The 26,847-nt window shown below is 51.8% G+C and overlaps 5 protein-coding genes across 16 annotated transcripts; 3 read left to right on the top strand and 2 right to left on the bottom strand.

Moving 5' to 3' along the window:
* Positions 1 to 1,344: 1,344 nt before the first annotated feature.
* DCAF11 (DDB1 and CUL4 associated factor 11) lies at positions 1,345 to 9,255 on the top strand. 10 transcript variants are annotated; one of them, XM_027553237.1, is made up of 16 exons: positions 1,345 to 1,663; positions 1,956 to 2,020; positions 2,309 to 2,488; positions 3,367 to 3,494; positions 3,727 to 3,854; positions 4,129 to 4,193; positions 4,506 to 4,606; positions 4,841 to 4,987; positions 5,154 to 5,208; positions 5,566 to 5,634; positions 5,977 to 6,034; positions 6,133 to 6,318; positions 6,680 to 6,833; positions 7,246 to 7,398; positions 8,205 to 8,311; positions 8,402 to 9,255. In XM_027553237.1, exons 3-16 carry the CDS (start codon positions 2,334 to 2,336, stop codon positions 8,534 to 8,536), a joined length of 1,641 nt encoding a protein of 546 aa, XP_027409038.1. In that variant the 5' UTR covers positions 1,345 to 1,663; positions 1,956 to 2,020; positions 2,309 to 2,333; the 3' UTR covers positions 8,537 to 9,255. The 10 variants fall into 10 exon arrangements, with proteins under 10 accessions (XP_027409038.1, XP_027409033.1, XP_027409037.1 ...); XM_027553232.1 differs by having other exon boundaries at positions 2,122 to 2,488; XM_027553238.1 differs by having other exon boundaries at positions 1,346 to 1,663; positions 2,122 to 2,465.
* Positions 9,256 to 11,032: 1,777 nt separating this feature from the next.
* On the top strand, positions 11,033 to 13,324 carry FITM1 (fat storage inducing transmembrane protein 1). 2 transcript variants are annotated; one of them, XM_027553228.1, is made up of 3 exons: positions 11,033 to 11,315; positions 12,237 to 12,318; positions 12,687 to 13,324. In XM_027553228.1, exons 1-3 carry the CDS (start codon positions 11,189 to 11,191, stop codon positions 13,297 to 13,299), a joined length of 822 nt encoding a protein of 273 aa, XP_027409029.1. In that variant the 5' UTR covers positions 11,033 to 11,188; the 3' UTR covers positions 13,300 to 13,324. The 2 variants fall into 2 exon arrangements, with proteins under 2 accessions (XP_027409029.1, XP_027409028.1); XM_027553227.1 differs by lacking the exon at positions 11,033 to 11,315 and having other exon boundaries at positions 11,333 to 12,318.
* A 1,847-nt stretch (positions 13,325 to 15,171) lies between these two features.
* Positions 15,172 to 17,957, top strand: PSME1 (proteasome activator subunit 1). Its single transcript, XM_027553229.1, has 11 exons — positions 15,172 to 15,449; positions 15,993 to 16,025; positions 16,172 to 16,234; positions 16,345 to 16,455; positions 16,544 to 16,589; positions 16,707 to 16,804; positions 17,049 to 17,117; positions 17,202 to 17,269; positions 17,359 to 17,413; positions 17,489 to 17,575; positions 17,739 to 17,957. The coding sequence occupies exons 1-11, from the start codon at positions 15,411 to 15,413 to the stop codon at positions 17,817 to 17,819; spliced, it is 750 nt and encodes a 249-aa protein (XP_027409030.1). The 5' UTR covers positions 15,172 to 15,410; the 3' UTR covers positions 17,820 to 17,957.
* On the bottom strand, positions 17,955 to 20,306 carry EMC9 (ER membrane protein complex subunit 9). 2 transcript variants are annotated; one of them, XM_027553231.1, is made up of 5 exons: positions 19,883 to 20,306; positions 19,664 to 19,740; positions 18,526 to 18,595; positions 18,341 to 18,435; positions 17,955 to 18,191 (listed from the first exon to the last, which is right to left on the bottom strand). In XM_027553231.1, exons 1-5 carry the CDS (start codon positions 20,084 to 20,086, stop codon positions 18,011 to 18,013), a joined length of 627 nt encoding a protein of 208 aa, XP_027409032.1. In that variant the 5' UTR covers positions 20,087 to 20,306; the 3' UTR covers positions 17,955 to 18,010. The 2 variants fall into 2 exon arrangements, with proteins under 2 accessions (XP_027409032.1, XP_027409031.1); XM_027553230.1 differs by lacking the exons at positions 19,664 to 19,740; positions 19,883 to 20,306 and having other exon boundaries at positions 18,526 to 18,909.
* A 2,587-nt stretch (positions 20,307 to 22,893) lies between these two features.
* On the bottom strand, positions 22,894 to 26,804 carry PSME2 (proteasome activator subunit 2). Its single transcript, XM_027553226.1, has 11 exons — positions 26,040 to 26,804; positions 25,694 to 25,726; positions 25,195 to 25,257; positions 24,864 to 24,950; positions 24,743 to 24,773; positions 24,559 to 24,656; positions 23,940 to 24,008; positions 23,720 to 23,787; positions 23,496 to 23,550; positions 23,112 to 23,198; positions 22,894 to 23,021 (listed from the first exon to the last, which is right to left on the bottom strand). Exons 1-11 carry the CDS (start codon positions 26,085 to 26,087, stop codon positions 22,941 to 22,943), a joined length of 720 nt encoding a protein of 239 aa, XP_027409027.1. The 5' UTR covers positions 26,088 to 26,804; the 3' UTR covers positions 22,894 to 22,940.
* Between the last annotated feature and the right edge of the window lie 43 nt (positions 26,805 to 26,847).

Genomic DNA, 26,847 nt, shown 5'->3' with positions numbered 1-26,847 from the left:
TTAAAGGGCAAAGAGAAGGGAAAGGTCATTTTGGAAAAGGATTCCAAATTTTCCAGGCTGGACAACCCAGAAACCACAGAATCCTAAGATTCTCTGATGATGACTCAAGACGGTGAAGAAAGGATTGGCATTTCATGGACTGAGGAGCCTGGCAGGCTACAGTCCATGGGGTCACAGAGGGTAGTAACACTTTCGCTTATATTATTTTATAATTTATTTATAAATATATATGTAATATTTACTGAGACAATAAACACTACAGGACAGATAGTAAGTAACCTGGCAATAGGAGATGGCTGACTGGCAGAACAGGCTACTTAATTAGTAGATCCCAGAGCAATAGAAAATTGTGGGGCACTTACTCAAATTTTTTTTTAAACATTTCAAAGGGTGATAGCAGAATATTAAACCAAGTGTGGGCCCAAGAAGCCGGCCCTGGTGATCAGGTGATAAGCACCGATCTAGCGACCTAGAAACCAGGAGGCAACGCCCAAAGGACTAACCACACCTTCGCCCTCCCAGGGAGAATGAGCCCAGGGAAACTAAGGGTCCCCACTCCCCTACCTGCCCCGAGGCGGCACTGGGAGGGGGACAGATGACAACACTTCTAAGAGAGTGCTGTCTGGGGTTGCTGAGGTGCACCTCGGACCCCAGATCTACGCGCCCGGCACGGACAATCAACACTCCCCCCACAGACACACATACTCAACCCCAGCAAGGGCAAGGATCCCAAAATACACAAGTCGCGGCCTTGGACTTAGCCGAGTTATTCATAAACCCGGAGGACCGGGGTAGGAGGCGCCGCGCGCCAGGACCGGCCTGGAGAGGCACCCGAAGGACAGAAGGTCTAAGGAAAGTCCGCAAATCCCAGAGGGCCCAGGGGGCGGCTGAGGGGAACAGACAAAAAGAAAAGGCCAAAGGAGACCGGCGTCTGTGTTAGGGAACGTCAGCAAAGACCGACAGGGGTCACCTAAAAGTTGCCAAAGCTGCTAACAGGAGGTCTAGAAACGGCAAACCCTACAAGAACAAGGCTTCCGGAAGCTAAGTCCGGAAGGGAGGATGTGAGGGCCTATGACGTGAACACGTCCCAAAGGCGCCGGGCACCTCTTAGGGCAGGGACGGCAGTAGCTGCAGTCGAAGAAAAGAGAAAGGCTAGAGCAGAAAGGGGAAAAGAGAAGGAAAGAGTAGGTCCTTAGAGGTCGTCTGAAAAGTGTGAAGCCAAACTAACCCAAGGGACCGACAGCAAATTGTATCCCTTGCTAAGACACCTCACGGAAGCACGCCAACGTCTTTTGTAAGCCCCGCCCCTCGCCCATCTAGTCTAGTTCCGTGGTCTCATATTCAGGAAGCAGCCGGTTCCCTACATACTCCTCCCACGAGGAGCGGTCGCCCCTACTGGGTCGCGCGCTTTCTCCTCCCCTCAAACCCCTCGCGCACTTTCTCCCGCCCGTCTGTCAATCACCGCGCTCAGCTGTCCAGTAAGCTGGCCAAGAGGGCTGGGCCGTCAGGGCTGTCGCGTGACGTCCGTAATCCGCCGGTCGCGGAGCGGGGAGATGCGTGACGAAGGCGGCGCGTGACGGAGAAGCGGTTAGCCGACGCTGCGGCGGCAGTCCGTGTAAACAAGGCCTCGCGCCGCTGCTGGTCCTGCGACTGCTTCTCGCTGGTGGGTGGTCTCGCGCGTGGCGGTAACCGCAAGCTCTGTGGGAGGTGCTTCTCGGCTTCCTCCCTGCCTGCCCCCGCTTAGCGTACACACCCCCGGAACACCACGTGGGCGTGAGGCAAAGGGGGGGGGGGGTGTTAGGCCGAATTTTAACCTCATTGGTTGTTGCTGCCACCGGCTTTCGCAAGGGAGTGCTCTAATTGGCCGGCAAGGGGGGCGTCGAGGGGGTCTCTGAGTTCTAAAGCTTCTGATTGGCTAGATGGGTAAGCTAATGAGGCGCCTTTCCTTCCGCGAGGTGTTTTGATTGGTTCGCCAGAGAGGTTACCTGGGAATCCACCCCCACCCCAGGGACTTTGATAGGTGAGTTTGAGGTGGAAAACTGAGAAATTCCTGTTCAAAGGATTTTCACTAGTGAGCTAGGGTCAAGCCCTAGGTTTCACTCTGCTTATTTTGCTTCACAGGATTGGGAAAGGTTTGTGTTCCCGAAGCCTTGGGAGTTGTTACAGGCTGAGGAGAAGGGATCTCAATACCTAGGAAGGGTCGCCCTCCTAGAGATAGCTACTATCGATCTCAGGAAACTCTGGTGTTTCTAGAGCAGGCTTTGCTTTCACCAAACCCAAGGAGGTGACAGGAGGAGTCCCCATACAGGACTTAAGGATGCTGTGACCAGAAGATGGGATCACGGAATAGTAGCAGCGCAGGAACTGGGTCTGGAGACCCCTCCGAGGGCTTGCCCCGAAGAGGGGCTGGCCTGCGTAGGAGTGAGGAGGAGGAAGAGGAGGATGAAGATGTGGATCTGGCCCAGGTACTGGCCTATCTCCTACGCAGGTAACTTACCCCTTGGTGTGTCCCCACCAGGCGCCACCACAGTCCCTTGATACCAGCTGCTGTCGGGGAAGTTACAGAGAACAGGGAATGGGATCAGCCCAGGACAGCTGTTCTGTTTGAGCAGAACAGCCTTCTCTGCTGGACACTGGCAGCACCCCCCTAGGCAGGGTCAACAGGATGATTTGCTTTTGTGTTGAGGGGACTATTCAAGGGAGTCTTGCTATGACTACATACATGTAACCTATTTTCCAAGTAAAAGAAAAAAAGAGGGAGGTGGGAAGGAAGTGCTATGAGGGGTGAAGAAAAGAGTTGGGGATGTGAGTGTTGAATTTAAGTGAAGTCATTGACACATGATATGAGGCCATTTGGATTTACCTGAAAAACAAGTTTAAATTAACCTAACTCTAATCCTGTTCCTGAAGAAAGAATGCTTTGAGGGAAGTGACTACCAGCAATTGACTGGAAAGGGGGTGCAACTGGCTTTGGTTCTTAGCTATGGCTCCTTGAGGGAGAAGACAGGCTTGAGAATCCCTTCAGAAAACCATGTCCTATGCTAGACTCCTTGGGCAGAGAGACTCAGAAGGAAATGCTCTCAGAATTTCTAACTCTCTGGGAAGTCAACTTAGTAGATCAGTCAACATCCATGCAATGCTGGGGTTTTCTACTCCTCTTGTAAGAGTGAAAATTAGCCTCCTGGTGTGTCTTATAGGAGACAAAATAACAGCCATGGTCTAGTCAGCCTCAAACCTCAATATGGGAACAGTACAGGGGTTTGAGGACAAGGTGGTCTATGAACTACATAACCATTGACTCTGAATTTGGTTGGTCTGGGGAAGGGATCCTCCCCTTTATCATGGGGGGTGGGGCTCTCTCCACAGAGGCCAAGTGAGGTTGGTGCAGGGAGGAGGTGCAGCAAATTTGCAGCTCATCCAGGCCCTCTCGGACTCCGAGGAAGAGCATGACAGTGCCTGGGATGGTCGTCTTGGAGATCGATACAATCCACCGGGTAAGAGGAAAGGCAGACAGAGACCCTAATATCAAAGGATTTCCACTACAAAAGTTTTAAAAAAATTAATTTCGGCAAAAATTGAAAGAAAAAGATGAGATAATTCAGGGAATGAGGGAGTCTTTGCAGCCCCAGTATATTCAGCCATATTGAGAAGGCTGAGCACAGCCTTGCTAACTGTCTGCTGGGGCTGGAAAAGACCTAGGATGAAACTTCTATTTGGTGCTCACAGTGGATGCAACCCCTGACACCCGGGAGCTGGAATGCAGTGAGATCAAGACACAAGTGGAATTGGCCACGGGGCGGCTGGGGCTTAGGCGGGCAGCCCGGGAGCTCAGCTTTCCTCAAATGCTGCACCAGGTAGGCCTCTCCTCATCCAGCCAGTCTAGCCGCAGGACTATCAGTGCAGCCAGAAGCCACAATCCCAGAGAAAAGGGAAGTAAACTTTCCAAGGAAGCCTCAAGTGCTGGGGCTGGAGAGCTCTCAACCAGCCTGAGTGGTCATTTGGTGGGACTTATTACTGTGTGCTGGGTTCGTTCCTGTAGCAAGAGCAATATTTTTGGAGGAGGGGGCTTGGTGTGGCTGAGGTGGCCCTCTGTTTCTGCTAGCAATATTCCCCAATCCCTTCCTTTAGAGAGAACGGGGCCTCTGCCACCAGGGAAGCTTCTCCCTTGGAGAACGGTCTCGAGTGATGTCTCAGTGAGTATGGGGCTTGGTGGAGAGATTCCAAGGGCCAGATAAGTCTAAACTTTCTTAAACTTTGAAAGGATGAGTGTTAAAGGATTCTCAGGGATATTAAAGTTAGGTTATGTGGGGTTGAGGCTTTGAGGATGAGCAAAGGGGAAAAGTATAGCAAGTGAGAGGATGATAGAATGAATCAAAGACAAAGGCTTATACCCAAAGCTGGGAAGAATGCCCCTGTATTCACATCCAGCTCTGTTAGGATGCTGCTAACTGGGACAGGAGCCATCCTGAGCTCCTCTTACCCTCACTTTCTTTCTGCTTCCCCAGCTTCTTGCCCAATGATCTGGGCTTCACCGATACCTACTCTCAGAAGGCTTTCTGTGGCATCTACAGCAAAGATGGTCAAATATTCATGTCTGCCTGTCAAGGTACCATACCCTAGTCCTACCAACTGCCTTAGAATAAGAGATGTTCCTCTGACTGATGCTAGAAAGCCCCATCCAGGGAGCTCAGACCCTGGCTTAAGGATGCTTAGCTAGAACACATGTTTTGTCCCATGATCAAGGGAACATTCCACAGATCAGTGGTGAGTGAGAGAGGTCTGATCTAGGGAGGATTCCAGGAGGCTGTTTTCTAATTCTGCCTGATCGCCACTCACACAGACCAGACAATCCGACTATATGACTGCCGGTATGGCCGCTTTCGTAAATTCAAGAGCATCAAAGCCCGGGATGTCGGCTGGAGCGTCTTGGATGTGGCCTTCACCCCTGATGGGAATCATTTCCTTTACTCCAGCTGGTCTGATTACAGTGAGTGTGCCCCAGACCTCCGTCTCCTCCGTGCCATGACTCCATGCCTTTTCCTGGACAAATTGCTCCCTGGGTCCAACTTCCTTCCCATTTGTTCTGTCTCTTCCTGGCTGTACCCTCCTTACCTGGGGCCCTGAAAGATTCTTGTTTCTCTTGCTTCTCTTAGTTCATATCTGCAACATCTACGGGGAGGGAGACACACACACTGCCCTGGATCTAAGGTACTGGCTTCCCTTCCTGGTCAGACTCATCAGAAACTACTCAAGAAAGGCTCTCTAGGAGCACACCACTTGAACTGGAATTCCTGCTTAGAGGGGAAAGTACACTGCTTGCAAGTTTCTCTGTGTGGACTTCTGGGAGGGAACCACCCAGCCTGTCAGCCAGAGGACCAGGAACAAATAGATGGCTGCAGGATTCTTCTTGGTTCCTCACTGAGGTGCCCCACATTCTGGCATGTGTGCTGGCGGGATTTCTTTTCCCCTCAGCAGTGTGCCTTACGGCCCCTGTCACATTCTGTGTGGATTAATCAGGGCTGAAGGGAAGTTCACTTAATGCAACTCCTCCTCGTCTCTTTTCAGGCCAGATGAACGTCGCTTCGCTGTGTTCTCCATCGCTGTCTCCTCAGATGGACGAGAAGTGCTAGGAGGGTGAGTGTTTGTGGGGATGCCTCCAGAACTTAATGAGATAGAAATTCTCCCAGAAACGGGCTCTGCCATTACAGAGACTACAGCAGATACCCGTATCCAGGCAGCTGTGGAGAACAACCAGGGCTTGTCCAGGGCCAAGATTTACGAGTGGCTTCACTTCTCAAGCACCATTTCTCCAGCACGAGATGGGAGGTCACAGCTAACTCTTCTCCCACCTCCTGTATAAGAAGACACAAGGGCTTGCCCCTTAGCGGGACTTCGAGACACAGTGTCTCCAGAGCACACGTAGCATGGGTCCTCTCGGTCCTGGCTCCAAAGCCCTCTTTATCCCCTCCCCTTCAGGGCCAATGATGGCTGCCTGTACGTCTTTGATCGAGAACAGAACCGGCGGACCCTTCAGGTATTGCTCCCAAGATTTCAAGCCTCTGCCTCCCAGTCCTTGGCTTGTTGGAAGACCTAGAAAGAGGTTGTAAACATCCTGGCCTCTTTCTCCCCTAGATTGAGTCCCATGAGGATGATGTGAACGCGGTGGCCTTTGCTGACGTCAGCTCCCAAATCCTGTTCTCCGGGGGTGACGATGCCATCTGCAAAGTGTGGGATCGACGCACCATGAGGGAAGATGACCCCAAGCCTGTGGGCGCGCTCGCTGGGCATCAGGACGGCATCACTTTCATTGACAGTAAGGTGGGTGCAAAGGCAGGACTGCACGGCCAGGCGACTGAGTTGTGGTATCAAAGCAAACAGGTGTGGCAACTCGCCAAGCTCCTCCTTTAGCCACGGTTTGCAAGATCGGCACCATCCCACAAGGAGCAGGGCTTTCTGTACAAGAAGAGTAGAAGACAATCTGATCCAAGGTAGAACAGGAGCCAGCCAGTGTGCTGGACAAAGAAGGGGAAACCTAGCCAGGGTGTGTGGCTCGTGGTAGGAGACCAATGGTGAGGCCCACCTGGGTGAAGAAAGAGGCGAGCAGAGAGCAGCCTGCGTTCATACCCCTCAACTGAGAGAGGGGGGCTCTGATCCTCCTTATCCATCCTGGGATTCACAGGGTGATGCCCGATATCTCATCTCCAACTCCAAAGACCAGACCATCAAGCTCTGGGATATCCGACGTTTTTCTAGCCGGGAAGGCATGGAAGCCTCTCGCCAGGCTGCCACACAGCAAAACTGGGACTACCGCTGGCAGCAGGTGCCCAAAAAAGGTGAGAGCGGTAGAACCTGAGACCTGGAGAGTGAAGAGTCAGGAGTGGTAGTTAAAATATTTAACCTGTGGTAAGGCCCAGCATGGGCATGGTGGATGAAGCTGGGACCCCTCTCCTGACTCCCCCTTGCCAGGCATTAACTCTTTGTTTGCTGAACCAAGGGAAAGTCAGGGGTTACCAATGTGGGAACTGGGGATCACTCACTCCAAGCCAATGGATACCAAAGTACTGCAGCATCTTGACAATCAGCAGAGCCATACTGGCGTATATCAGCTGACTGTTTGGTGGGAAAAGAGACACCAGTTGGGGATTGGAAAGATGACTGTCTGTGAGCATCAGTGTTTGCTGAGGACAGGTGATACAGGAGAATCCAGACTCCCTAACCCCGGGTTTGCCCTGCATCCCTCCCCAGCCTGGCGGAAGTTGAAGCTCCCAGGGGACAGCTCCTTGATGACCTACCGGGGCCACGGGGTGCTGCACACCCTCATCCGTTGCCGATTCTCCCCCACCCACAGCACCGGCCAGCAGTTCATCTACAGTGGCTGCTCCACTGGCAAAGTGGTCGGTAAGGACTGTGTCAGACCAGGGAGTCTCAGGAAGGGCAGGAATGTTCCCCTGGCATTCTACCTGTAACCATCAGTGAGCACCTTAAGAAATCCAGTGAGAACTATAATGAAATTTCATTTAGCCTGAAGTGGGGCGGCTTAAACAGAGAAAGAGAAAACATTCTATTCATTAGCATTTTAAATTAAGAAAGGAACACAGAATTCTAGTCAGTAAATATACTAGATCACCAAAAATATACACGGTTCTGTTTTTTAATCAGTCAGGGAAGAGATTACAGATGAAAGGTAGGAGGGAACAGAGACAGAAAGACACAAAAAGCAGCAAGTCGTAAAGGATGCACAGCCACTGAAGCAGGAGGAATGCATGAAAAGAAACACAGACACAGATGGATGGAGCTGAAGATAGACCTAGGGAGGTGCTGAGATGAAGGCCCATCCAGGGAGAGAGGAAGGCGCACCCGAGTCCAGAAGAGGAGCAGCAGGTTCACAAGTCTATGGAGACAAGCCCGTGTTCACCTTTGTGGTGTCTCCCGTATCTTGTGAGCTTTCAAAAAAATTGCTGCTTTAAAGCCACATTTCATTTTCTTAACTGTTGACCCTGTAACAGTTAGCTAAGGGCCAGAGATACCCAAGCTCTGCTAGATCATACTCTCAACCTGAGGTAGGGAAAAGAAACTAACAGCATCCCTAGATGTGGGCTTTGTTCCTCTGGGAAGGTGGGAGGTTGCCTGAGAGGCAGGGAGAGATGAGGGATGGCTGGAAGGTCTTCTGGCTGCCCTTCTCCACTCTGGCCTTCCCCGGACAGTGTACGACCTCCTCAGTGGCCACATCGTGAAGAAGCTGACCACCCACAAGGCCTGTGTGCGTGACGTCAGCTGGCACCCCTTTGAGGAGAAGATTGTCAGCAGTTCGGTGAGGATGCTAGAGTGAGGGTGGCCAGTGTGTGTCCGGGACCAGGTGAGGGCAGCGTCCCCTGATTACTTGCCACCTTCTACCCTGCAGTGGGACGGGAATCTGCGTCTGTGGCAGTACCGCCAGGCTGAGTACTTCCAGGATGACATGCCAGAGTCGGAGGAGCACCCCAGCACCCCTGCCCCAATGTCCCACCCCTCTACAGCCTTTTCCTCGCCCCAGTAGATCTGACCTCCAGGCCCAGTCATGGGTGAGCCTCTTCACCAGCTCTCCACCTTCTCCTCCCTTTCTCCCCTATGGGGGAATCTTTGGGGACTCACTGGCACTGGCTGGGGAGAAACAGAAGCCCAGGCTTTGGGCCCCTAGCTGACCCCTGGGAGATCCTCCCCTTGGGGTAGTGTGGTCCTCTCACATGCTCACACCCAATCATCTTGGACCTCTGTCTCGGGCCGGGGTCTGGCAGGACTGCCATTATCTGATCAGCAGGAGAACTGTCCTGAGGGTTTTTAATCATGTTTGGATGTTAAGTGTTAGCTCCTAGAGTAGATGCCTGGGGCCAGGTCTGAACTGTGCCATCAGCAAGGCCCATTGCCCAGGCCTTCACATTGAGGATTAGACTGGTCAGTCAGAGGGCCAGGAGTGCTGGCCTTTGTTCCAGAGGTCCTAATGGCTAGAGCTCTAGCCCCTCAGGGAGAGGGGGATGGATAAGCACCCTCCCATGGCGGGAATTATGTCTTCTCTCTCATGCATCTGGGTCTTTGGGGTGGGCAGGCTATGGTGTGAGAGGCTCTGTGTGGCCCCACACAGGGCAGGTCCTCCCCCTCCCAGAATGTTCCATCATGCCAGAGGCCAGCAGCTTCAAGGAGGGATGTTGAAGTAGGACTCCTTTGTCCTATCACTGGCTTTGGCTCCCTCAATAAACTCTGTGGGAACCTGGCTCAGCATCCGCTTGTCTCTCTCTTTATCCTATTGCAGATCTTTTATCCTCTCACTTTAAGAAAATGGTTTCAGCAAAGCTTTCAGATATGTTCCTCTGTTAGAGAAATCACTGCTTTGATGCCCGAAGATGAAGGGGAATACCAAAATCATTTGTTAACTGAGCTTTGCAACAGGGCGTCCCTCACCGACCTCAGAAACTTCTCAGCAAATGGAAATTGAGATAATAGGAAGGAAACACGTTTTAGATGAGAACCCAGAACACCCCCGTCAGCTCTGCCCTGGAGCTGGTCCAGTCTATGGAAAGAAGTAGCCCAGAGCCAGAGATCACCTGCTGAGCACTGACGGCAGGCCCCATCTGGGCACTTCACACTCAGGACCTCACCCATTCTCACAGCACCCTTTTTTCCAGGTGAGGAAATGGAGGCAGGCAGAGGTCAGCCACCATGCCTCAGGGGAGACCATGGTGTGGACAATAGGGGAGCAGCTTGGCCTGACCTTCCCCATTATCTCTAAGGCAGTTCTGGAACCAGAATGCACACCTCCAGGGGGTTTTAGAGACACAGCAAGGGGTTAAGAGATGTACCTGTTCAATAGCAAAACACTTTTAAAAGAATAAATTGTCCAGATGCTTGGCCTCCAGGTGATCTCTTTCCTCCAATTGATCTGCCTGCATGAAACCATCACATGGATCTTCCCTACTGGCTCCTTTCATTCCCGCCTCTGCCTCTTCTCCAAGGAGGGACTCCCTGTTGCAAAGCTTAGTTAACAAATGATACCTATCTCTACCCCCTAACACCCAGAGATGCCACCCATCTCACCCAGAACTGTTTTACCTCCAGGATGCTAGAAGGAGATGCCAACTAAAATGATTAGTGTCCTCAAATCCTCATTCAATCAAGGCCCCAAGGGCCATCTATTCTCATTAAGAGATGCATTTCCGATACAATCTTATTGTATTATCAAACTCTGTGAAAGGTTTGTTGTACAAATAATATATTTTGTGCTACTAACAATTTTGAAATTTGTACTAATTTATATGGAAATTCCAGAGAAGGCAATGGCACCCCACTCCAGTACTCTTGCCTGGAAAATCCCATGGATGGAGGAGCCTGGTAGGCTGCAGTCCATGGGGTCGCTGAGAGCCGGACACGACTGAGCGACTTCACTTTCACTTCTCACTTTCATGCATTGGAGAAGGAAATGGCAACCCACTCCAGTGTTCTTGCCTGGAGAATCCCAGGAACTGGGGAGCCTGGTAGGCTGCCGTCTCTGGGGTCGCACAGAGTCGGACACGACTGACGCGACTTAGCAGCATATGGAAATTCAATGCAGAAGAAAAAAATTCAACTTAACGGTCACAGGAAATGTGTAAAAACTGTTTCAAATCATCTACTCTCTTTTTTTGGCAGAGACTTATGTATGATCAATGAAAGATTTTCAGGCATAAAAACATATTAGGATAAATTCTGTAGGGAGAATAGAATGGAAATATAATTTCTGTTAAGATCTTGTCACATTTTTAAAATGAAAAATGGTGAGGTATATAATCACTAGTGTTGTGAAAGTGTTAGTCACATGGTCGTGTCCAACTCTCTGCAACCCCATGGACTGTAGCCCACCAGGCTTCTCTGTCCATGGGGTTCTCTAGGCAAGAACACTGAGTGGGTAGCCATTTCCTTCTCTAGGGGATCGTCCCAACCCAAGGATCAAACCCTGGTCTTATTTGTTGTAGGCAGATTCTTTACCATCTGAGCCACCAGGGAAAGAGTTATATAGATAGCTTTATTTTTGAAAAGTAAGTATATATAATATACTAGATGTTTTGTCTTTTGCAACTATTTAAAATTACAATGAAAAATTCTGTGTCAGCTTAAACATGTGTGAGTGCTTCTGGAGGTCTTCAGGTATAGAGGCCCTGAGCATGTGCTATGTCGAGGTATGGGCAATGGAATCTGGAAGGGTCCTAATTGGTTAATCCATCTTGCTCAGTTTGCAGATGATGGCACTGAGGACCAAAGAGGGTTAGTTTATTTTCTCAAAGTCACAGAGTTGGGCCAGAACGCAGGTACCCTTTCTTGTTCATTCCTTTCACTACTTCATGAGCCTCCACAAAGGTAGCCCCTGAAATCTCATTTTGAGAAATGAGAAGACAAATAGGGATCTCAAAACAGTTACTGAATGAATAACAGGGACTTCCCTTGGGTAAGTTGCTCACCGCCCTATGGCTCCAGCCTCAGTGGTCAGGCTCGGAGGCCACATTCTATGTGTAGCCAAGCCCCAAAGTAATTGAGGAGCACAACCCCAAGGATTCGATGGACTCCAGACTGGGATTTTCCTCCTAGGGTCTCCTCCACCCACTATCATGTGGGAGTGAATTTGATCTTTGGGGCTCTGAGAGTCCAACCTGTGTGGGGTGGGGGTGACTTTGGCTGACCAAATAGGGACAAACAGACCCAAGCAAGCTGTGGACAAAAACAGCTCTGAACCACAGGAGTGGCCCTAAAACATGAACATGGTTTGACCTAGAGACATAGGACCTAAAGTCAAGGGACACAGGACTAACAGGGAAGGAACAAGACCATTGTCAGGAAACACACCCAAAGTGAGAACCCTGCTGACGTGGCAACCCTCAGCCCTGGCCCCTCACTGCCCCCCGCCCCTCTCCCCCGCCTGCCAGCTGCCAACAGGGCTCTGCCCTGTGTCTGCCACACCTGTCACTGCCTGTCCTTGTCCAGGGGGGGCCCCATCAGCCCCTCCTCAGCTGCTCAGCAGAGCAAGCAGTTAGCGGGGAGGGGAGGGAACATGGAGCGGGGGCCGGTGGTGGGGGCAGGGCGGGGGGCCGGGGCCCGGATCCGGGCCCTGCTGGGCGGCCTGGTCAGGGTGCTGCTCTGGGTGGCCTCTGCCTTGCTGTACTTTGGAAGCGAACAGGCTGCCCGCCTCCTGGGCAGCCCCTGCTTACGGCGCCTCTACCATGCCTGGTTGGCAGCAGTGGTCATCTTCGGGCCCCTTCTGCAGTTCCACGTCAACCCTCGGACCATCTTCGCCAGCCACGGCAACTTCTTCAACATGTGAGTCCACTCAAGGCTGGGGGCGCTGGCTGCCTGGGCTCAGGGATCCCAGCTCCCTCCAGGTTTCTGTCCTCCTGCCAGTGTGAGACTCTAAAAATAGACTAGGAGGTTGAGGACAAAGTCAGAGGGGGGAGGGGAACAGAGCCGGGGGGTACAGAAGCAGGGCTGAAGAAGAAACATGGACCCTAGAAGACTGAATGGACCTCCAAGGAGATGGCCAAGTTCAAGTGGCTGTGGGAGAAGCGGGGCAGAGGGCACAGAAAACAACAGGGGTGACATGTGCGACTGGAGACAGAGCCAGGCTGGGAACACACAGGGAGCAATGGGGCTGAGGGGCCTCAATAGCCTTTCCTCTTTTCTGCCCACAGAAAGTTTGTGAATTCAGCGTGGGGCTGGACCTGCACGTTCCTGGGGGGCTTTGTGCTGCTGGTGGTCTTCCTGGCTACACGGCGCGTGGCAGTGACTGCCCGGCACCTGAGCCGGCTGGTGGTGGGGGCAGCCGTGTGGCGGGGGGCCGGCCGGGCCTTCCTGCTCATCGAGGACCTGACCGGCTCCTGCTTCGAGCCTCTGCCCCAGGGCCTGCTGCTCCACGAGTTACCAGATCGCCGCAGCTGCCTGGCGGCCGGCCACCAGTGGCGGGGATACACGGTCTCCTCCCACACCTTCCTGCTCACCTTCTGCTGCCTGCTCATGGCCGAGGAAGCAGCAGTGTTCGCCAAGTATCTGGCCCATGGGCTGCCTGCCGGCGCACCCCTGCGCCTTGTCTTCCTGCTCAACGTGCTGCTGCTGGGCCTCTGGAACTTCTTGCTGCTCTGCACCGTCATCTATTTCCACCAGTATACTCACAAGGTGGTGGGGGCCGCGGTGGGTACCTTTGCCTGGTACCTCACCTATGGCAGCTGGTATCATCAGCCCTGGTCTCCAGGGAGCCCCGGCCATGGGCTCTTCCCTCGCCCCCACTCCATCCACAAGCATAACTGAAAGGAATAAAGGCACGTCAGACCTAGCTCCGACTCTGCTCATCACTGGGTTGGCAGGACCTGTAAAGGGTGGGTAGGGTAAGAAGAGAGTATAATAGTCGCCAGGGTTCCCCAGTCATTCCTTGCTGTCACTGACCTTGAATGTCCTTATGCTTGACCCCTATCCCTCCCATTGTCCTTTCAGTCTCCTGGTCTCTGCAGACGTCAAGCTATCTGGGGCTCTGATGTCAAAGACTGGCACTGCCAGGGCAGGTAACTGTCCTCAGGGATAGGCAGCATTCCCGCTAAGCAGATGCTCCATCTCCAGCTTGGTTGATCTGTTTTTCCTGCCTCCAGCACTGAACCCCTCCTCACCATCCTCAGGGGCCTTTCTATCTGGGCACCCTACTCAGCCACCCTTTCTACCCTGTCTTTCCAAAGAGGGTCTATACGTGCTCATTTTCTTAAAAGATGTTCATTGAGCCAAGCATAGTTCTTTGCCACGTGAATAAGAAAGACAAAGTTTTTGCTATTTGGGGGCCCGTGGGTTACTGCCTGATGATAAACTCACAAATAATAATACTATTGTGCTTACTCTGTGTCAGGCACCATTCTAAGTATCTATAAATTCTTTATATAAATTCACATATTTAGCCCTCACAACACCATGAGGTAGTAGTGTTCCCACTGTACATATGTGAAAATGGAGGTGCAGAGCTAAGTAAGTTTTTCACAACTAGTAAATATTGGAGCTAGAATTATTAACCCAGGCAGTATGGATCCGTTGTTTGTGCTCTAAAACAGAGATCAGCAAGCAACAGTTCTCCTATGGCCAGTGTTTATATGGCCTGAGAGCTAAGAAATGATTTTACATTTTTTAATGGTTGAAAAAAAAGAATATTTCTTAACAGGTGAAAATTACATGAAATTGAAATGCCACTGTCCATAAATAAAATTTTAGGGTAACTAGCCACACTAATTCATTTAAGTATATAGCTGGTTTCCTGCTACAATGGCAGAGTTGAGTAGTTGCTACAGGTACTACAAGCCTAAAATATTTACTATATGGTCTTTGACAGAAAAAGTTTGCCAACCCCTGCTCTAAACCACAGTATCCTCAAAAAAGAAACCAACTTCATAGAGATAGTGCGTGAAGGTACTAAAACAGGCTACTTTCTAATAGACTTGGAGGGAGTTACTTTATAGGCAGAGTTCTTTCTGAAGAAGTGATATCTAAGCTGAGAACAGAATGACATCCTGACGCAGGGTAGGTTGTGTCAGGCAAAGGGATTAGCAAGAGCAAAGACCTTGAGGCAGGAATGAACAACGGTGGCAGGTTTGAGAAACAACTGTAAAGTCCAGGTATTTATAACTGAAAAGAGGGAGAAAACTGGAAAGCAAAGTTGAAGGGGAACAGGTGCCAGATAGGCCTTTTGGACCAGGAAAGTCCTTTGGATTCTAAGGTCAACAGGAAGTTGAGAAAGTTTTAAGCAAGAGCAAGGTGGAATCCTGCTGCTGCGTGGTGAGTGGGTTACAGAGGAATGGAGCCCACAAGGGTCTTAAGAGAGCTGACCGGGTCCTCTGATGGGATGATGCCAGAGTCTGAACGTCACTGCGTGGGCCAGACGATACCCGTGGAGCCAGGGGTCCACGCTGGCAGAGCAAAGGAAGGGAGGCCAAGTCTTGCTTCACTACCCAGAAAAGAAGAGAGGCAGGTAAGGCTAATCACTGTCCCAGGCGGTGCTGGGAAGAGAGCCCGAGATCTGGAGCAGGGGGCGGGAGGGGCGGGGAGTCCAGAGGCGGGCCCCGGCCTAGTGGCCGGGGAGGCGGGGCGTCAAGGGCAGGGCGGGGAGGGTGGGGCAGGTGGGCGGGGATGTAGGCGGGGAATCGAAAGACCCGCAGCTATGGGGATGCGGGGAAGCGGAAAGGCGCCTCTCCGACTCTAGGGGGAGCCCCGGCAGGGCTGCCTCCCGGCACTCCTCAGCTCCTCGCCTCTCTGGTCTGTCCCCGCCTCCTCTAGTACCTCCACTCCCACTACCCAGGAAGGCCGTGCGGGGAGCGAGCGCTGCTTTCACTTTCCCTTCTCCGTGCCCACTCCTCGCTCCTCGTGCGGCGTAGGCCCCTACCCCGGCCATGGCCACGCTCAGGGTCCTGCCCGAAGCCCAAGCCAAGGTGAGCGCTGCGGGTTCTAGGAAGGGTCTATCAGGGAGGCGTGCCTCCGAGACGTTGAAGGAGTCCGTGACCCGCCCCCCAGCCCCTCGAGTAGGGGTCAGTCATCCGAACACTCATGGGCCCCGTACCCAGAGCACCTGAGCCCCGGGAGCCCCGCCAGGTCTGCCTGCGGGAGGAGAGGCGAGGCGGCCGAGGTTCAGCGGGGTGAGGTGAAGCGGAGCCCTGGCGTGGAGCGGAAATCTGCTGGCCCGGGGCCCGAGCCCACACACAGACTGGGTTCGGGCCCTGTCCCTCCACCATGGGAGGCCCCGCGCCCATTCCACAGGGCACTCCGACCCTGCCCCAGTCGCAGCAGCTCTCTTACATCCCTCCTCCCACTGCCCACCGAGGGATCTGTTCCCTCTTGAATCCTTCGCCCTTCCCTTCCAGGAATGTTATTCCCCAAATCCCACCCAACCCAAGTCAGACCCCATGCAACCCTAAGGGTTCTCGAATAAACTGGCCATGAAGCCAGATGTCTGAAGGGCTGCTTGTGTTCCACAGGTGGATGTGTTCCGTGAAGACCTATGTACTAAGGTAAGACCTGCGTGGTCATCACCCCACCCCTCCCTAAGCCCGCTGCTCAGCCCTCCCTTGCTAGGCAGCGGCAGCCCTTCCTTTACTGCCTAGGAAGGGAATTTGATTCTGACCCCCATCCTCCCTTACCGTTACCCTACACACAGACAGAGAACCTGCTCGGGAGCTATTTTCCCAAGAAGATTTCTGAGTTGGATGCATTTTTAAAGGTACTGGGGATGGGCAGGGAGTAGAGGCCAAAGGGAGAGCTTCAGGGGCTGTGAGAGTGAGGAGGTGAGAGCTCGCCCCTGCCTCCAGCCCTTCTCCCACCCTGCACCAGGAGCCAGATCTCAATGAAGCCAACCTGAGCAATCTGAAGGCCCCATTGGACATCCCAGTGCCTGATCCAGTCAAGGAGAAAGAGAAGGAGGAGCGGAGGAAACAGCAGGAGGCAAGATGGGAATTCCTGGGAGGAGGGACCCAACCCGGGGAAAAATCAGCCTCAGGCCTGACTCCAAAGAGCCTCCCTTTCCCTGCAGAAGGAAGACAAGGATGAAAAGAAGAAAGGGGAAGATGAAGACAAAGGTATCGCTATGGTGGAAGGGACTTGTGTCTCACTTCCCAGGAGCTCCTCCCTAAGGATGCCTTTTCCTTGCCTGGCACAGTCCCAGTCATGTGCCTGACCCAGCGCCCACCTCCTAGGTCCTCCATGTGGCCCAGTGAGCTGCAATGAGAAGATTGTGGTCCTCCTGCAGCGGGTAAAGCCTGAGATCAAGGATGTCATTGAGAAGCTCAACCTGGTGAGCCCTCCCACTTCCATCCACACACTTCAGGTCAAACACTTTGTCCTTTGTCCCTACCAGTTGGGCATGGCACCTGCCAGGTCTTAGCAGAGAGGGCACAACAAGTAAAGCCAGAATTCCAGGCCATGGCATTTAGGACAGACCTGACACACTCCCATTCACTGTGAACAAGGAAACAGGATAGGAAACTGGGAATTGGGTTTGGGACTGATGGGGCTTCATTGCCATCCCCTCCTCCCAGGTCACCACCTGGCTGCAGCTGCAAATACCTCGGATTGAGGATGGGAATAATTTTGGAGTGGCTGTCCAGGTGAGAGCACTGCCCCACTCCTCTGCCATCCTTATCTCTCCAGTCCTTGCTGCTTTCCACAGTCCTCCTGCTTTCTTTCCCCAGGAGAAGGTGTTTGAGCTGATGACTGCTCTTCACACCAAGCTGGAAGGCTTCCACACTCAAATTTCCAAGTGAGTCATTGCCCACTGCTCTGCCTCTGGTGGAGACTGAGGCCTCTGCTCCCTCCTCCTCCTGCTCCATACCCTTCTACTTCCCACAGGTATTTCTCTGAGCGCGGTGATGCTGTAACCAAAGCAGCCAAGCAGCCCCATGTGGTAGGTGAGGCCTCAGTCTGGGTGCAAGGGAGGAGGGACACCCTTGAAGTCAGGCCTGATCCAAGTCTCCCACAGGGTGATTATCGGCAACTGGTACACGAGCTGGATGAGGCAGAGTACCGGGATATCCGGCTGATGGTCATGGAGATCCGCAATGCTTACGTGAGGAGGCGGGGGTGGGCCGAGGCAGCTTTCCACACCCACTCCCTGACCCTGCAGGCTGGGGGTGAAGGGTTACAAAGTTCAACCTCTCCACAAGGCTAGAAATGGGGTACAGAGCCACTGGGGGCTGGTGGCTGACTCCTACTCCTCCCTGGCCCCATAGGCTGTGTTATATGACATCATCCTGAAGAACTTCGAGAAGCTCAAGAAGCCCAGGGGAGAAACAAAGGGAATGATCTATTGAGACCCTCCTCTCATTCTGTGATGGCTCCAACAGAGACCTTCTGACTTTTACAGGGGACTCCAGACTTTCCCCACCTTCTGCCTGTTGGTTTCTCCCTCACCTTACCTCCCAGGCACAATAAATATAGTCATACCATTGCCCAACAGCCCAAGTCTCTTTATTGGATCCTGAGCCTCCCCTCTGGCCCTGGCTCAGGTATTTCCATTTGCGGGACCAACCCACTGAGTGATTTGGGCGTTGAGCTGCTGGTTGGTCCAATCCTCTCGGATGTCGTCAAGGTGGCAGTCAAAGTCCACAAGGTGCTGGTGGGCCCGGCCCTCTAGTAATGCTCCCACCATCTGCCGTGACTCTTCCCAGTCCCTCCACATCACTCTGAAATAATAACCCCCATGGCAGTCAAACTCAGCAAGGAGTGGGGCCAGGTTAGGGTCTAGAGAAGGACCCTTGGGACAGAACCAACAACAGAGGAGGCTCAGGAGCTGTGGGCTTCCAAGAAGAGGTGGAAGGAGAGGGGCACTCACAAGTTCTTGTCCTTGGGGACCCAGCGGAGACCGTGGTTCTCCAGGACGATAACTGGGGGCACGTGAGGCTGGGGTACCAGTTTCTGATTATCCAACTGTGTGGACAAGGAAGGGCTGGTGAGGGTTTCAAGGGTTCCCCCTTCCTACTTTCTTTCCAACTCCCCATTCCGAAAACCAAGCCTCACCATAATAAGTACTGCATCAGGGAAGAATTCAGCAATCCGCCCAGCAATTTTCAAGGCCAGGGGCCCAGGGCTGTGTGGAGGGAAGATCAGAGGTGTGAGGAGCATACTGTGGGCAGACCGCATCCATCTGAGCTGGGCCTCCCAGGTCTCAAAGACGTGGATGCAGCGATGGCCTTTCCCTGTATCTGGCCTGGGGGCGCCAGGCCTACTTGATGCTTCACGCATGACTGCCTGATGCTTGAGTGCTGTGGCAAACAGGTGCTCAGACACTGCTGGTGAGAGTGGAAATCTAAGATGGTCTTTTTGGAGAGTAATTTGGCATAACCATCCGAACTTATATTGTATACTATACATATGCTGGCCCAGAAATTCTACTTATAAAGAATTTACTGTGTTAATAGGACAGTGTGTAATAACAAAAAAAAAAAAAAGGAAACAACCTCAATGTTTACTGTAAAGCATTAAATAAATTATGGTACACCCATATCGTACTATATAGCTATTAGGGTAAGGTAGCTATTAGTGTAGAGATGGAAAGATGTCAGATATTTATTAAGGTGGGAAAATCAACTTACAAAACAGTATAGTTTGATCCGAATACTCGATTATAACTAGATAGCTTTTTCTATATATAGTTGACCCTTGAGTTGAGCCTTCGGCAGCTGAAAATCTGCAGATAACTTTACAGTGGGCCTTCCCTATTCTGGATTCCACATTGGAATTCAACCATTGGGTCCTGTTGTATTGCAGTACTTAGTGAAAAACTTTTGCCTGTTTGTGGCCCCAGGTAGTTCAAGCCCGTGTCCTTAAATGGTGAACTGTATACATAAAAAGAAACTTCCTTTTAAAAAAAAGTTTCCAGTTGAGCTTTCTTTGTGTTTTCAGCACTTGTTGGGGCGGGACGGGGCGGGGGTATCTCACTTACAGCAGGTGTCAGACTGATATTGTCCTACCCACCCCCACCTAGCTCCTTCAGAAAAATACGTTTCTATTTCCTCACTGCGTACGCAGCCTAGTGCCTGCTTTACAGTGCCTAAGGCTTGAATGAAGGGAAGATGGAAGGAATGACCAAGAGAGGTTCTCTTTACACCCCCCACCCCATAACCCTTAGCCTTCTGCCTCTGGCTACCCCACTCACCTCTGGTCGTCCAAAGCTGCATTGGCATGGTAGTACCCTGCCACTACCAGCCCGGCCTGCGCGCCCCACACATCCACCTGCCATGGGAAAGGGGCCATCAGTAACTAAATCGTGCCGCCCGCCCTGTGGGTGCGCACTACTGCCAAGAGACCAGGGATGGGCTTGGGCTAGGGGTGTTAGGGGATTTCGCGGTGGTCGATGGGCGTCCGGCGGCGGCACCTGGTTGAGTGCGACCTCCAGCATGACAGACAGGGCCAGGTGGCTGTGGAACAGGGGCACACAGTCGGTGAGGCACAGGCATTCTCCCGACCGCGGCGCCGGCGCCGGCGCCAGCAACAGCCCGTTGACAGCGGCGTGCGGATACCGGGCGGCGTGCAGGCTCATCTTCACGTAGGCCCGGGCCGAGATCTCCACCTCCCCCATGGCGAGCGGAGCCCCCTCCAGAGCCCCAGAGCCCTCCTGGGCCCTTCCCCGTGCCCCCTCACTTAGGTTCGACGGTGACGCTGACTCGACTCGGAGGCAGCCAGTCAGCTCAGGCCGACCTCGGCCCGGCGCCCGGCCCCCTCTTGGCCCGGAATGCAGGCAGCCGAAACTGCATGTTGCAGCACCGAGCTCCGCCTCTCCGGCCCCCAAGCGGCGCAGCCTCCCACACGCAAAACCCGGGCTCCGCGTCCGAGCAGCTTCTGGAGTCACGCCCACATGGTACTCTGATAGGCTTAGAGGGTCTCGTTTGCCCAATCACCGGCAGTATCCAACCTTGCCCCGCCTTTGACTGGAAACTAAAGTGAGTTGCCCGCGGGCTGATTGGCTAAGCTGTCCCACTTCGGTTCTTGATTGCAAGATGGTTGCGTCTGTTACCTCTGCTTCCCGTCCGTACAGGCTCTGTTGAGCCCTCTGGGTGGAGCCCGCACCCAAGTCGGGAGTCTACAGGAGCCGTGGAGTCTCGAACTTGGGTATATAGCGGACAGCATGGTTCCTACTATGAAATTAGTGGGTCTATATTCTAGAGTGGTTCTGCCACTTACTAAGCCGTGTTACTTTCGCACTTCAGGTTATATGGCCCTTGGTTTCCTCGGGGAAGTAATTGCAGAAAGGAGGAGGTAAAGGTCAAAAAGAATTTTATTGACCTATCCTTCCCATAATGTCCTGTGGTATAATTTCCTTCGCCTTAATGCCTTGGGAGTGTTTTTTACCCTCCCAACCCTTGAGAAGAAGCCCAACCATCTACCCATAATTTTCGCAGTAAAACCTCATTCTCCCTCTGGGCTTCCCCTGAGCTGATGACAAGGGTTGTACCTTTCTTCATTCCCTGACCTCAGCCACAGAGCCTCCCAAAGCCTGATTATTCTTGTAAGGGCTCTGCCCAAATGCCATCTCTCCCAGGAAGCACTCAAGAGACCTCCAGATGGAAATGATCTTACGAAAGTCCCAAATACAGATTATCTTCATGGCTGTCATGGCATGTAACAGCCCCCACCCTGTTCTTTGGGATGACTTCCTAAGAATAGGATGGATCTCTAATTCATCTTTGTCTTCCTGGCACCGCTGCCTTTCCTATCACCACATCATTCACATTTAGTGTCTGGACACAGGTGACACTTGAAAGTAAAAGTGTAATTGCTCAGTCGTGTCCAACTGTCTGTGACCCCATGGACTGTAGCCCACCAGTCTCCTCTGTCCATGTAATTCTCTAGGCAAGAATACTGGAGTGTTGTGGTCACCAAGCACCTGGTCGCCTGAGCTGCTCAGACCTGGGAAGGGCACAAAGCGCAGGCCCAACCGAGACTGTGCCTTTGTGGAGTACCCGAGAAACTGAACCTGAGCAGCTTAGACCTGGGAAGTGCATACAACCCAAGGCCCACTTTAGACAGTTCCCCTGCAGAGCAACCTGAAGCCTGAGCAGTGTAGACCCGGAAAGCACACACGCCGTGAGCTGGGACAAACCCAGTGTGGCCCAGACACTGTGAGCGCTCCCCACACACACCAGTGATATTTGTTTGCAGTGTTCCTCCCTCCCCACAGCACGACTGAACAAGTAAGCCTAAAAAAGTGTCCACCACCACACCCTTGCGTCAGGGTGGAAATCAGATACTGAAGAGACTTGCAAACAGAGGAAGCCAAAATAAAGAAGAGGGAATGGTTTTGGAAGTGACAGGTGCAACAGATTAAAACCCAGTAGTTAGCATTGAGTACATCAGAAGGGGCCTATAGACCTTGCGAAGTATAAGCTAGAACAAGGAACTATCTGAAACTGAACTGACCCCACACTGCCCTCAACAGCTCCAGAGAAATTCCTAGATATATTTTACTATTATTATTTTTTTAATTTTTAAAAAATTTAAGTTATTACTCCTTTAATTTTCATTTAAAAAAACCTATTAGCTTGCAAAAAAAGACCCTATTTTAAAGCATATTTTGTATATATATTTTTAATAATTTTTGCAATTTTTTTTTTAATATTGTATTTTTGAGAGTCTAACCTCTACTCTAGATTTTTAATCTTTGCTTTTTGGTATTTGTTATCAATTTTGTACCTTTAAGAATCCAATCTTCAGTACCCATTTTTTACTTAGGAGTGTGATTACTGGCTTGGTTGCTCTCTCCCCTTTTGACTCTTCTTTTTCTCCTCCAGGTCACCTCTATCTCCTCCCTCCCCCTTCTCTTCTCTACTTAACTCTGTGAATCTCTTTGGGTGTTCCGGGCTGTGGAGAACACTTAGGGAACTGATTACTGGCTAGACTGGTCTCTCTCCTTTTGACTCCCCCTGCTCTCCTGGTCACCTCTATCTCTTTCCTCCCTCCTCTCTTCTCTGTGTAACTCCGTGAACCTCTCTGAGTGTTCCAGACTGTGGAAAGCAGATAGGGAATTGATTACTGGCTAGATTGCGCTCTCCCCTTTTGATTCCCCCTCTTCTCCTGGTCACCTCTATCTCCCTCCTCCCTCTTCTCTTCTCCATGTAACTCTGTGAACCTCTCTAGGTGTCCCTCACTGTGGAGAATCTTTTCATCATTAACCTAGATATTTTATCATCAGTGCTGTATGGATGGAGAAGTCTTGAGGCTACTGTAAGAATACTGGAGTGGATTGCCATTTCCTTCTCCAGGGGGTCTTCCTGACCCAGGGATCAAACCTGGGTCTCCTACATTGCAGGGAGATTCTTTACCATCTGAGCCCCAAGAGAAGCCCAGGTGACAGTACATGTTTTTTGAATGAAAGACACACACCAGAGGTTATCTACACAAAGTATAGGTCATTTATTTCCCTTCTAACCCTGGGCTCAGTACATAGATGGCTTCTCTTCACCCTTTGGGTTGACAATTTTCTCCAGGTTGCTGCTGATAATATGGTAAAGCTCAGCCTGGAAGAAGGCCAGAGGACAACAGTCAGTTTCTTGGCCTTTCCCCTGCCTCCCTCATCCACCTCCCTTAAGGGCTTACTCCAGACTCACATAGAAAGCTCTCAGGTCCAGCACCATGGCCCTGAGGTCCCCATAGACTGCCTCATCTCGTTCGTGCACCAGGGCCCGGTAGTCCATCTGGGATGTGAGAAGCAAAGCTGAGTCAGCCCCATAGAAGGGTGGGATATTAGTCTCATTTGCTCATATAGGGAATAGGTAACTTGAAGAATGAACCCCTTCTCAGCCAAGATATGGGATCACACAGGATCAGAGAAAGGGGTCAAGGTTTGTGAAGCCCAAATCAGTTTTCCTGGGCTTAATATACTCCACATTGGAAAGGTCATAAACAAGACAAAGAGGACCTCTATCCCCACTTCCTCACCCGCCCCCACCCCAGCCAGCCTCAGCTAAAAGGCAGGTAGACTATGTACTTACTACATGGGTCTCCTTAGATGCCTTGGCCACAGCATCCCCACGTTCTGAGAAGTACCTGCCAGAAGCAAGAGGAATAACCACAGGAATGACTATTCTGAGAGAGAGAGAGAGTGCCTCAGACCCTTCCCAAAGCCCTGCTACATCCCAGTGGGCATGCTCAGCTTTGGGCATGTCCAAATAAATGTCCTTGCAGACCCCCATACTAGCCCTCCAACTGTTCTCACTTGGAAATAGTTGTCTGGAAGGCTTCCACTTTGGTCTTGACTGCATTTACCCTCTCCAACACCTTTTCCTGTGGTGACAAAAGAGATGGGAGGCAAAGAAAACACTTCATCTCCCTCCTTCGCTCACTATCTCCCACCTCCTCCTGGTTCATGTCCAGCTCCTGTCCCTTTCTCTCCAAGTCTCTCCCTGCTTTCAGCATCCTCACATACCCTTTCTTACCTGGATTGCCACCCCAAAGTCATTTCCATCCTCAATTTTGGGGATCAGGTGCTGGATCCATGTGATCACCTACATTAAAAGATATCATGTAGGAATCATTCAACAAACTCTCTGTTCTTATTACTGCTACTTCCTAATAAACCTACATTTAACTGAGTACTTATTATATGCCAGGCACTGTGCTATGTATTATATATCTCATTTAATCTTCACAACAAACTTTCAAGGTAAATATTCTTATTGTACCCACTCAACAGATGAAAAAACTGAGTCACAGGATGTCTAAGTGACTTACTTTAAGTAACCAGCTAGGTAAGTGATAGAGTCAGGATTTGAACCAAGGCAGTCTCCCTCTAGTGCCTAAGTTCTTAAACCAGCTCACTATATCATAGCACCTGTGCTGCATACCTGGTACAGCAGTAGGTTCAGAGGTTATGGAGGTGGATACAGCACCATCTGACTTGGGGATGTGATCAACATTGTGATAAACAAAAGGTATCTAAACACAAGGCACAGAAGGAAGTTTCCTAATTGGGGAATAAGTTCCTGAATGAAGGACTTGAGTATCTAGGGCCTGGCCTTGCTTGTCTTCTCTATGTCCCCCAGTTCCCAGGCTTACCAGAATGCATTTTTCTTTGAGAGTCCAGACTTCTGGCTTAACCAGGGCAAGCAAGGCCAGAACCTTCTCATTCCCAGGGAGAAAGCCGCACTTAGGGACTGTGAGAAAGAGGGGATTTAGACCCTTTCTCATCCAGCAGTCAATGTGCCATTTCCCTTTCCCTAGCCACCTCTTCCTCTTTTACCTTCTTTCTTCTCCTGCTTATCTGTTTCCATCTAAGGGAAAAAGGGGAAAAGTAGCGGAGGTTGGAGGGCCATCATTTACACAGCGTTTATAGCCAGAGCCCTACACCCTGAGTGCCTCACCTCATCATCCTTGGGTGGGGGGTCTGGAATCGGGATGTCCAGTGGGGCCCGGAGAGAATTCAGGTCAGTCACATTGAAAGAGTCCTCCTGCATAGAGCTCATTGTCAGGGGCTGCCCAGCCTCTTCCCCCTCAACCTGGGTCACAGACTTCCCTTCATACATCACACCCACCCTCTGCCTCGGAACCTAGGCTCAGGCTTCATGTTATTCTAATGTTCCCAGTCTACCACTTACAACTGTATTCTGCATTCAGAATGCAATTGTTAGCTAGAGAGAGTGGATGAAGAGGAGAGAGGCCTTGGGATGGGCAGGAGGAGTTCATACTACTTACTTGCAAGAGCTGATTAAGGTATATGATTTTCTGAGGCAAGAATCTGTAGAGGAATTCCTCAGCCTGTGGGTTATATTGCAACGGTCAGAATCACAGAAGACATTCAGTGAGATGTCTGAGAAGTGGGACTGGAAGGGCCCTTGGAAATCATTGACTCTAACATTTACAAATGAGGGAACTGAAGCCCTGAAAAGTGAAGGGACTTGCCCAAGCTGGGACGCAGCAGAACCAAGAATTGTGGTATTCATTCCTACTTTGGGGCCATGGCTTTTCCCTCCACACCAAAAGAAGGGAGAGGAAGTGACGGAACTGAGGACGGTTTTAAGAGAGGTCAAAGTAAAAGTAGAGATCAACAATTAAGAGCTTATCTTGGGTGAAGGTTTGATAAAGTAGGGCACGGGGCGAGGGTGGGTTTGGGGATCAGTCTGAGAAGTTGCAACCCTCAAGTATTGGCTTTAGATTCTGGGTTAAATCGCTTGAATCCTGAAGATTTACTTACCTCCTGGAAAAGATTTTGCCTGAAGACGTCCACCTGCACAGAGAGCAGTACCCGGATGTCGGTTAAGGGTCTCGGTTGTCCAGAGTAAGATCCCACCCTCAATGGGATGCCCTCCAACTTGGCTCAGTTCTTTCGCACCACAAGCCAAATTTCCCTGGAAACCTATGCTCAGTGCAGAGATAGTCCAGAGAGCAGGTGGTATCTGTAATCCCCCGGGGCAGAAGTGAAAGCACTTAGAGAGCTTGGGAGATTTCTCTGGTGCGGCCTCGTTCCCCCGGAGCACCCAGTCTGGCCTCCATTCAGAGGGGCTCCTCGGCCCCTTCCTGGCCTCCCGGTCCGCCGTTACCTGTTTGAGGGCTTCCCCGCTCAGGCGCACCCCACAAGGTTTGGCCATGCTGCTCCAGTTGCTGCTAGATCTCCGGTCCCCCAGTTCGCCGCCTGGGCTTTCGCTTTCACTCCCGACGTCCAGGCCCGCCCCCCTCAGCCCCGCCCCTTTCCTTCTTTTCCCCCTCCCCCTGGAAGGCAGCAAACCGTAGGGAGCCCCTCTGCCATTCTCAGCCTGTGCGAGTAGGAGAGGCGGTGCCGACTGGTCACAAGCCCAGGGGCTGCCCGGGGGAGGGGCTAGGACAAGTGGAACAGGCGGAGATTGAACAGGGGCTGTCTCTCGAAGGGGAGAGGCTTAGAGAGAAGGGAAAGGACCGCCCAAGAATAGTCAGGGTTGGTGTAGGGATGAGAAGGGTGGGAGAGTGGGAAAGGGGGTGCTCAGTGGTGTGGCTCCCCCAGGAAGGCTCGACTGCGGGCAAGGGTCAGAGAGGGATCAGAGTGAGTGGGAGAAGTAGTAGGAGGGAGACAGGATAGAGGATATGGAAGAAGGAGAGGGGGCTTCCTCCTGAAGGGCGCTGTATCTTCAAGACTGACAGAGGGGCTTGACGGGCTCAGGCTGGCCAGAGTTGAGTCCCCAGCTGAGTGGGATTTCCTCAGTGGGGTGCGGATAGAGAGGAGGACTTTGAGGGGAATAAATTAACCCCGCACCGGGAGCTACCCGGAGAAGGGTGGAACCAGCCTGGACCAAAGAGGGGAAGCGACCTAGAACGAGGTTTATTGCCTAGGCGCTCTGGGGGAGGAGCCAGGGACTATTTACCATTATAATTGGC

This window comes from Bos indicus x Bos taurus, chromosome 10, assembly GCF_003369695.1.
Source record: "Bos indicus x Bos taurus breed Angus x Brahman F1 hybrid chromosome 10, Bos_hybrid_MaternalHap_v2.0, whole genome shotgun sequence".
NCBI classification, from domain to species: Eukaryota; Metazoa; Chordata; class Mammalia; order Artiodactyla; family Bovidae; genus Bos; species Bos indicus x Bos taurus.
Note: the sequence above shows the minus strand (reverse complement) of the source record. Positions and strands in the feature narration are given on the sequence as shown.